General features: G+C 41.8%; 1 protein-coding gene across 1 annotated transcript; it reads left to right on the forward strand.

The window, feature by feature from the left end:
* Positions 1-223: 223 nt before the first annotated feature.
* LOC122993768 (ranBP-type and C3HC4-type zinc finger-containing protein 1-like) lies at positions 224-10,636 on the forward strand. Its single transcript, XM_044368188.1, has 9 exons — positions 224-704; positions 3,559-3,733; positions 4,372-4,464; positions 4,556-4,697; positions 4,808-4,898; positions 4,980-5,265; positions 8,454-8,557; positions 9,553-9,654; positions 9,757-10,636. Exons 1-9 carry the CDS (start codon positions 441-443, stop codon positions 9,805-9,807), a joined length of 1,308 nt encoding a protein of 435 aa, XP_044224123.1. The 5' UTR covers positions 224-440; the 3' UTR covers positions 9,808-10,636.
* Positions 10,637-10,867: the final 231 nt, after the last annotated feature.

Genomic DNA, 10,867 nt, shown 5'->3' on the forward strand with positions numbered 1-10,867 from the left:
TTGCTTTTGTCCTCATTGTGTGGGACCGCAGAAAACTGAGTCAGTTTTTCTTGATAATAAAATAAAATATTAAAAAATCCTTTTACGTTTGTGTCTTTTTATTTCCTTATCTTTGAAAAACTACATTATTTTCATTATTATAAATGTCATTTTTTGGTGCATGTCGTGAGATCGGATGTTCCACGGCCAGGTTTCTGGACGGAGATAAATAAGAGACGTACAGCTCAGCTTCCTGTTTTGTTTTTCTTTCGCTCAATGTCTGCTGCTGCTCGGGTCCGGTAGATATGGAAGAATTTGCGAGGCGGGGAGACAACCACGACCTGCCCGCGAAGAAACGCGCTCTCTTCAAACACCGGTGGACCGTATAAACCGACCAGAAGCGGCGGGCGGCAGTAACACCTGCCGCGGGGCTTCAGACGCCCTCACTCCCCCCCAGCGACATGGCACTCAGTTCGGGCGGCTGGGCTCCTCCAGCCTCGGTCCCTGCCTCGTCCCAACAGGCTGCATGCGGCGGCCCTGCGCCGACGGCTTGCTGCAGTACAGTTTTAATGTCGGTTCGGGTGTCGGTATGTCATTCCGGGATCCGGCCCCTGTGTCTCCCCGGAGCGGGCAGCGAGGCTCTGCGCCTACAGCTCAGCATGGACCCGAGCCGGGCCGGAGAGTTCCGACTGGCGCTGCGAGATACGAGCGGAAACCGCAGCGTGGTGAGAGTTCACACACACACACCTGAGTGTTTTACAGGGTGTGTGCTGCATTAATCTGCTTAGATATGTTTATCATGAACCACCTTACTGGACAATATTTATTTTTGGGGCCTATACACGCCATTTTATTCACCACTCACCCCGATACATGCAGCTCCACAGATTCAGATTTGTGGTTGAAACTGCACCAGACTTCACTCTGCAAGCACCTACAGTATCACCCAAAACTTACATTAAAGATCACTCATAAGAGATATCCGCCACTCATATCTGAAAGTCTTATTATATCTCTTTACTGTACTCATCTCACAATAACTCCATCATAGTCCTAGATAGTTTAAATTTATATACACTAGGCTATATGTTGTGTTAAAAGCCTCACATTGCTGTTTAGGGGGGTTACAACTACTGTAGCCAAGAGGGGTTTTTTAGTTTCACTTTCATTTTCTGTCTTTACACATTCAGTTTTATTGAAATTATTAACAGCATCATGGGGGAAATCCTTCTGCTTCTCATAGTGGTTAACAGATGCTGGTCTTAATGCAAAGTATTTCACAGTATTTCATCTGTCACTATCTGGTTAGGAGTCTTTCTTCATCCCTTCAGATTCTATGTTAGATGATTCAAGCATGGGCAGGGTAACAACAAGAGGGACTTTTTGACACCACAGTCATTAATCATTCCTTCGTACCGGATAAACATGAGACTATGAAACCTGGAAAAACTGAGATTAGACATTCAAGCACGAAAAATTGTAGATGTGTGCAGTGTGATAGCGGTGACAGTATCGCAGCATTCAGATGGAAGGGAGGAGGGAGGGGATGGAGGGGGGTGAATAGAAACTTTTCTATGCGATAATGAAACAATTACACAGAGATATAAATAACGGTGTGGAGCTCAAAAACAAGTCATGGCACACCGCACACCCACTTTCATTATGCTTTTCCACCACCTCAGCTTTTGCTTGGTTTTAACAGTTTTACAAAGCCAGTTGTTCAAATCACAAAGCAAGAACTGGGTAACCTGCGCATTAGTGAAGAAGTTCATCTTCATCAACAGCACAAAGCTTCATTAACGTGCTTAATGATTTCCAGCTTAAAGCACAGCTGAGACTGAGGAAAGTAGAGCCTGAGAAGCTTCGTTTGAGAGGATAAACTCTTGATTTAGGTAACAACATATCATATCATATCAAACATTCATTCTTTAGGGTGTCACAGTGGCCTGAGGGTCTCATGTCCGCAGCTCCAACTTTGCTCGACACCCCCGCGTTTCCTGCCGGCCTCTCTAGTGTGTTTCTACTACATAAATAAAAGCAGACTTTCTCCAATAGTGATGAGTTTTCTCTCTACTTTTCAATCATCCATCATCTATATAATGAGAATTACAGCATGTTAGCTCTTAAAGAATCAGCTGTTGTGTTAAACTGGTTTAAAAATGTTAGGCAGGAGCTCTAGTTAGGACAAGATGATGTAATAACCAGAACTGTCATCATCATTTGAGTCAGGGCTGCAACTAATGATCGTTTTCATTGTTGATTAATCTGTTGATTGATTGTTTAGTCTATAAAATGTCAGAAAATACGGAAAATGTCTCGCACCCAGCGTGTGCGTCTTCACACACATACTCATTTTTTCCGACTAATCACTCAAAACACAAATATATTTTTATCAACAATTATGCAAAACAGAAAAGATAATCCTCGCATTTGAGCAGCTGGAACCAGAACCAGAGTTTTGCTTGATAATTGACTTCAATCAACTGATTGATTAATTGTTTCAGTTCTGGTTTGAGTCACAACCACATGTTCAACTTCTACTGTAGAGCCGTTGTGGTCTGCATTTCTTGCTTTCCCCTGTTTTTTGTTTTTGCTTTTGTACCAAATCTGTTTTTTCTTGGTGTCACTTTGTTCCAAGCTGGCTTTATTGTAGTAGATTAGACACTCAGTTGCTTAAAGTAAGTGCTTTACATTCCAAATGTTTTGTCTGTACACTGTTAATGTCTAGTTTTCCTTTTGCAAATTAGATTGCTCTGGTTAAATTCATTAAGCTTATACCATTCTCATACAGTGCTGCTCTGCTCAGACACAGGGGAACTCAACTGACATTTCAGTACAAGAATGAGGTGTTTGCCCTCTTTCAGTATTATAGGGTATTGAAGTTGACCTTACTTTGCACTCTGTCTGTCCCACCGCATCCTCATTTAACGTGTGAATCTGTCCTTTGTCTGTCAAGTTCACTATGTGACGTTTTCCTAAAGTCAGACAGGCTTGTCATCTTGGTAGAATCTCAAACCAGACAGGTTTCCCCTCGACAATTGAGATGCTTCTTGATTTGCATGGTTCTCCTTTGATCCTAGTTTCTTTCAGCCTGTGTGTCTGAGCTGGCACGCTTTTTGTACACAGTCATATTGGAGGAGTGTGTATACACTCTTTGGCAGGAGGCAAATCCCTCTTCTCATCCCTCTGCCTTTGTCTACCCACAACAGACTTTGGTGCCCTGATGATTCCCTCCATTGTCACAGTGAATGTGAGAGATTAAGCTGTGAAATCCTTGTGCTGCCAAACTCACTCATTTATGAAGTCTTTTTCTGTCAGAACCAGGATTTCACTTCACTTTTTTTTTTTTGCCATATATCAGGGGATTATTTCCTTTTTCTCATCTAGATTACTCCTGCATTCTGAATCTGCATATTGCAAATTTAATGCTTAATGAAGAAAAGATCATGAGTACTTACATAGCAAATAAGTGTATTTACAAAATTTTCAAGGCTGCCCTAATTTACCAGGCCCTTGAATGTAAACAAAACAAAATGATGATTTGATTTGTTTTGTTGTTGTTGTTTTTTTCACCCTCAGTTCATCGCAGAGTTCGACCTGCGCTCGGTGCAGTACGAGGTCAAATCCCCTCGCTGCCACGAGATGCGTCTCGCCGCTCCGCCACACGACTGCATCCGCTTTAACTTCCGCTGCGACCGGGAAGCCGAAGAATGGGCCACGGTGGTGATGTCATCACTAAGAGAGGCACATCGAGGTCAGTTCGACATCGTTTTCTTTATTCTTTGACCTGCTTTGTCTATGAACCATTTGTTTTTTTGTGACATGTGCTTGATCAGTGAAGTGAAAAAAGTAGTAGTTCTTATCACTTTCCAACATAGATTATATAAATGAGATATTTATATTCACAACATGACACTGATTTTCTTCAACTCTAGATTTCACTGCTTTCAGGTCATTTTTTTTAAGCAGTAATCTGGCCTCAGATGGAAATGGATACACTAATCAGATATAGATCTATGTGAAAAGTTTAAAGACACACCACTTTTTGTCTGCAAGTGCTTTAAAAATTGGAAGGACGTTGGTGTCCTCAGATATAAATTGTACCTTTAACTCTTCAGGCTCTTCATCATTGTCTATTAGATTTTTTATGGCTGAGGTTTGGGGGATGTTAAGTGTCCTTTGCTCGGTTGGTACAAGAAACCGTCAGTGTAGTTTCTTGTTGTGACTGTGAACATGGACATTTGGATGTATTAAAGAATTAAAGTGTTTTGCTGATACGTACATTGGGCAGCAAGGTTAAACACTGATATCAGTTGATATCGGTGTGTGTTGACACCCACATGTTTTAAAGCACTTTTGTTCCACTTTTGTTTGTCATCTCTCCTCCGACAGTTGCAAATATTAACACATACGAATCAGACGGCGGTCAGCCGAACACGACCGCAGCTATGGAGCAGTGGAGCTCAGCCTCGCTGCCTCTCACCGGTGGGTATATCTCAGCTTACCGCCATATGTTCTCCCCGTTCTCTTACACGCTCTCAAACTGTCACTTACGATCGTCACCTCTTTGTTTCAGAGGAGCTCTGCTTGGAGCTCGCCAGGGCGATTGAAGCGGGTGACGCTCAAGCCGCTTCGCAGCACGCATCTGCTCTGGCTCGGCAAAAAGCGGGGCTGACAATTCAGCTGTCTGAAAAGAACTACGCAGACGGAGAGATCAGGTGAGGATTGAAAAGTGTTGGGGCGGAGGATTCAGAAAAGGTCACAGTGACTGATTAGTCTATGACGTTACAGTTCACGTGCAACTTATAACACCATATCTATCTTACAGTTTATCTGTAGTTGTGGAGGATGTTTCGTCATCTTGTTGCGTCACAGTGAAAGTTTTTCCCTACATGACTGTGGCTGCACTGAAGCAACAGGTTAGAAAAGCAATTAACCAGCAGTAAAACAAACATAGCACGTTTGCAGCTCCACTGATAACCTCCACACTTCTTTGTCAGGTGTTTCTAGAGTATGGTTTCCACCCTCGCGTGCAGCGCTGGGTGATTGGTCAGTGCTTGTGCACAGAGCCAAGGTCACTGGCGTCCTACGGCGTGCAGAAGGACGGAGACACAGCGTACCTCTATCTGATCTCTGCCCGCCAAGCCCGCATTACCCGCCAGCTGTTCCAGCAGGACCTGGAGAGCGCCCTCCTCGCCCCGCCTCTTCCCCCGGGCAACGGTCCCACCTCCCAAGACTGGAGAGGGTACAGCACCCTGCCTTCAAGACTACCCCACAACAACCAGGGTGAGTTCCGCACATCCTCCTCACAGTCACAGAGCGAGTTGTAGTTTTGTTCTACAGCAGCACATTGGATTTTACATGAATCGTGGTTAAAGCACTGACTTAAGGTGACAGTATACTCCATCAGAACTGCTTGTAGGATGGGTGAACAGCTTGGGAAACCCCTACATCTGACAATTTCTGTAACTTTCAAAACCCAACAATCGTGCGGAGGTGACACAGTAAAGCAGGGTTTGAACTTTTCTCTCCCAGCTCTCTTTTTTTCATTCATTACACAACTATGGCAGTTTTCGTGTATACAAAGAAATGCAACACTATGAATGTCTTCCAGGAGAGAAATGTGTGCCGTTACCCCCATATTCAAACCATTATTGCGTCTCCCTCCTCTCTGTGGCAGTCGGCTTTTCACCCCGTCTTTGAGTGTGGCTGTTTGGAACAACTATAAACACTTTTGCCCTCAGACGTTTTCTAGCATAATGCAGTGCTTAGAGCTGTCAGTGTTTTAAGGTGTTTACATCCCTATTAGCTCTGCAGTTTAGGACAACGCAACAGGTCAGTGATCCTAAACATAAAAGTAAAATGTTCTTGACTGGCCAATTCAGTCACCTGACCTCAGTCAACCTGATCATGTGATTCACTTGCTGAAGAACCAGAAGGCGAAAAGTCCATGAAACAAGCAATACGTGAAGCTTGGCAGAACATCACGAGAGTTAAGTGTCAGGTGATGTCTATGAAGTAGAGACTTCAGTTAGTCAGTGACTGCAAAACATTTCTAACCAAATTCTAAATATGATGACTTCAGAGTGACATGATATGTACCTGAGTGCCTGATCCCACAGCTACTTGTCCTGCTGCTGACGCCCCAGTCACCGTCCCTAAGTCTTGGATGCAGCTCGGGGCTAAGCCTAAAAACCTGATCAGTTCCACTCCATCACATCACGAGCCCTGGTCCTTGGTCGGTGCGCACAGCAGGAGAGGGAGGCGCTCCTCCCGTGCACCCCCTAACTATAGCATCCAGCTGAAGAACACGTACGACCTCCTCGACCAGAATGACTTTCCTCCTCTACCTGCAGAGTCTTCTCCCCCATCCCCTTTGCCACTCCGTGGGCCACACAGCTCGTCGCCTCCGATCCCTCATTCAGCCATACATGAGCTCTCCACTCGCACCAGGGCTCGCCGCTCCATACCGCACTTTACCCCAGCCCCACGGCGGGCTCCTGCACCCATCTCCGTTCCTTCAACTCAACCACACACTACTTTCCTAGGGCCACGTTCCCGGTCATCCTGGATAAGTTACCAGGTCTACTGCACTCACTCCCGTCCTCTATTAGGCGAATGATAGTCCATGTGGGATCAAACGATACAGCTCGCCAGCAGTCGCAATTGAAAACTCAACTGGAGGTCCACCGTGCAATCTACAAAGAAAACTTGGTGACCTATAACAACACTGTACACACTACAAGAAGATCCTATTTTTCCACAATCATCTCAGAAAACAACAGCAATCCCAGAATACTGTTCTCTACCATTAACAGACTGTTAAACCCTGCTCCTACTTCAGACCTTCTTACCCAAGCCTCTTCCCTCAAATGTGAGGAATTCGCCAAATTTTTTCGCAATAAAATCACAGCCATCAGAGGTAAAATTGTTAGAACACCTGGTGACCTCTGCAGGCAACCTTGTGGACAGCTGGCAAAAATGAGAAAATTCTCCAACATCACAAACTGCGACTGCGTTTTAAACTGGTTCCAGGCATACATCACAGGAAGGAAATCTTTCATTAGTTTTGGGGAACATGTGTCAGAAAAATATGACATAACTTCTGGTGTTGCACAAGGGAGCTGCCTCGGGTCTCTGCTATTTTCACTATATATGCTTCTGCTAGGTGATGTCATCAGAGAACATGATGTTAACTTCCACAGCTATATATATATATATATATATATATATATATATATATATATATATATATATATATATATATATATATATATATATATATATATATATATATATATATATATATATATATACTGCCTGTCTGTCCGCAATCAATAAATGGATGAGTGATAACTTTTTGAAATTAAATGAGGAAAAAACAGAAATCTTATTAATTGGCCCCAAAGCAAAAAGGGATGAGATCTTTAAAAGACTTGGCAACCTGACTCCCTTAATCAAATCAGAGGTAACAAGCCTAGGAGTCATTTTAGATTCTGAATTAAGCTTCAAATTCCATATAAACAAAGTGACTAAAACTGCATCCTTTTATCTCAGAAATGTTGCCAAGGTTCGACCATTCCTGACTCAACAAGATGCTGAAAAACTAATTAATGCTTTTATTTCAAGTAGATTAGACTATTGCAATGCACTTTTTACAGGTCTTCCTAAAGGGCCAATTGAAAGATTACAACTCATTCAAAACTCTGTGGTCAGACTATTAACAAAAACAAAACAGAGAGAAGACATCACTCCAGTCTTGGCTAGTCTACACCGGCTCCCTGTGTCCTCCAGAATCAACTTCAAAGTCCTGTTACTCGTTTTTAAAGCTCTCAATGGGTCAGGGCCGAGCTACATCAAAGACTCCCTGATTCCTTATGCTCCCTCACGATCCCTTAGATCATCCTCCGCAGGACTGCTTGAGATCCATATACTTTCCCAAAAGAAAATTGGAGATGCAGCTTTTTTCAATTACGCTCCCAAACTCTGGAGCACCTTACCGAAAGACATTAGAGAAGCAGTCTCTCTTGAAAGCTTTAAACGACGCTTAAAAACATATCTTTTTAGCCGAGCCTTTCTATAATATGACTTTTACACCATATCATATACTCAAACATTTTAATCTACTCTAAGGCATTTGTATTCTTATTCATGAATGATTATGTCTTTTACTTAAGATTTTTAGCTGTCTCCTCTGTTTTAATGTAATGCACTATCTCTCTATCTTTTCTTGTTTGCCTCCTTTCATTCTTCCTGTTAATGTTCTCAATTATTTATTTGTTTATCTATCCATGTTTTCTCAGTGATTTATGATGTTTATTGAAGACCTAAAAGTCTGAAAATCTTAAAATGATTCAAGTGGGGTTTTTTTTAATCTTTTTGCTTTTGTAGCATTGTTTGAAAATCTGTAAAACTTCATTCATGTTCTATGTTGAAACTGTAAAAACCTTTTTCGTTGTTTTTGTCAACTGTAGGGAGCACAGGTGGAGGAAGCGATAGACCAGGTGATATTAAAGATGTCCTCGACATTGAGAATCTGCAACTGAATGACAAACCCAACAAAGCCAGTAAAACTCAGGTATGTTACCAGTCTGTATTGTTACGACAGTTGACACACAGTGAGAGTAACCTTATCCAGAGTCGACAAATTAATGGATGCATCCTTTAATAGTCTTTGTCTCCGTGTGCAGTTTAATAGTATGCTCAACCTTAGCGCTTGTTTATCTTGAACTAGTGGTGGGAATGTTTGTAGATTTAAGTAGTACTTTAGCTCAAAAGCAGTGAGATCCCTGAACTTTTCCAAAGATTAATTTCTGACCTAACTAAACCATATGTTATAATTTACATATTACATATTTGCTATTTCACCATTAGCCAACACAGAAATTAGATATGAATTCTAGAGCTGCAACAATTAGTCAATCAATTCATTTAATTTAGAACATTAATGAGCAACTATTTCGATAATCAATTAACCATCAAGCAAAAATGCCAAATGATTGATAGTTTCAGCTTCTTAAATGAGATGATTTGCTGATTTTCCTCGTCTTAACACTGTAGTAAATATGTTTGTTAGACAAAACAAGACATCTGATCACATGACCTTGGGCTGTAGGAGATTGTGATTTTACAGTTTTCTGATGTTTTATAGACCGAGCAACTGAACTGAAAATGATCGTCAGATAGAATGATAATGATTACTGCCCTCTTTTTGACTCAACTTCCTATTTACACACACGCACGGACATGTTGGATAAACAGAAATATGCATATCTTTGGAGAATGTAGTTCCCAACAATAATGTAATCGTACATACTTACACATAATTTTTATGAAAATTTGGTAACAATATACAACCTCAACACTGAACACCGTGTGTTTCCCTACTCTTGAATGGAGCAGCTACTTGATCCTGTAGACATCCAATAATAGTGTCAAGCTAAGTGAACGCCAGTGTTCAACATACCTTTTAAACTGTCAAACTGCACATACAAAGAGACTGAAAAACTATTTGAGCTTGTCTGAGTTTGGGTAAATTGTTCATTTGTTGTTCATTTCACATCTTCCCTGCAGACAGAGTGGGCTTGTCCCTCATGCACTTTCATCAACAAGCCTTCCCGTCCAGGCTGCGAGATCTGTGCTACAGCCAGACCGGATACGTCCTGCATCCAGCAGGTACTGCGTTGTATCTCACAGTCAGCACCTTTTGTCATACTCTTCTTAACATTTCCCTTCAGTGACAATCACCTCTTTTTCATCCCCTCTTCTCTCACAAAGGAAAAAGGAAGGAGAGAGGACCGAGGAGAGCCCGGTTTAAGCAGCAGCTGACTGCCCATCATCATCCTTCACACACTTACACACACACACACACACACTCGCACACACACACAGGGTGAAGATGCTAATTCTGTCGTACATGTCGACAACATACTCATATAAAGACTGTCCAGTGCACTGAGAGTCCCGACGGCTGGCTGGCTGCTGACGACTGGAGCGTTTAAAGCACTGTAGCATGACACAGAGCTGCACGGCTCGGGCAATGAACTGCAGACAGAGTCAGCTTTAACCATTTATACGGACATGACATGACCATGACATACATTTGAATTTGGCCAGATCTCTTTCTTATTTATTTTAAATGGTGTGTGTGTGTGTGTGTGTGTGTGTCTGTGTGTGTGTGTGTGTGTGTGCGCGCGGAGCAAACAACACGGACGGCCTAATATTTATTTTAGGGGAGATGGACATGTTAATTCTTTATATTTGATTTCAGCCGAAGATGAGGGAATGTCAGGCTTTCAGTTTCTGCCAACTGTGAAGTTAGAGAAAAGGTGAAGCCTTGTGCAATACCCTGATCTGTTTGCTAGTGCGTCATCTGTTGGTGCCAAAATATTGGGACTTTTTTTTTTTTTTGAAAAAGCCGTGTTGGAGATGAGAAGGTATGTCAAGTTTACAGGGTTGTCAAGTGCTTTTATTTTTTTATAACATTGTATTAAGTGTATTATTTTTAACAAGATGCATTGAGTAATTGATGTACATTTTAGCAGTTGATCTAATCTTACTCGATTCCCTCTCAGCTGTGACAGCAATGGAATGATCTGTTTTCAGTACATAATACTGTAAAAAAAAAAAAAAAAAAAAAAAAATTGCATTAGCTGAATAAACATAATGAAACAAATCATGTCATGTCTATTTATCAACTTGTAGTTGTACAGCAGGTTTTCAGGTTTTCAAGGCACAGATGAATTTATTCTGCACAGTGCTTTAATTATAGCGTAGATATATTGGATTTTATTGTATAGTGTTTTAGGGTTACAAATGCAAAGACTAACTTCCAGTAAAACTACTTTCCATTCACATCTATTGCTATTTTTAAGTGGTTGATCACTGA

Source organism: Thunnus albacares, chromosome 12 (genome assembly GCF_914725855.1).
Source record: "Thunnus albacares chromosome 12, fThuAlb1.1, whole genome shotgun sequence".
NCBI classification, from domain to species: Eukaryota; Metazoa; Chordata; class Actinopteri; order Scombriformes; family Scombridae; genus Thunnus; species Thunnus albacares.

Bases quoted from the DNA above. Each gene is read 5' to 3' on its own strand.
- LOC122993768 (XM_044368188.1), top strand. From the start codon at position 441: ATGGCACTCAGTTCGGGCGGCTGGGCTCCTCCAGCCTCGGTCCCTGCC. The intron at 4,899-4,979 runs GTTAGAAAAGCA...CTTCTTTGTCAG, and splicing joins TGGCTGCACTGAAGCAACAG to GTGTTTCTAGAGTATGGTTT. The intron at 5,266-8,453 runs GTGAGTTCCGCA...TGTCAACTGTAG, and splicing joins ACTACCCCACAACAACCAGG to GGAGCACAGGTGGAGGAAGC.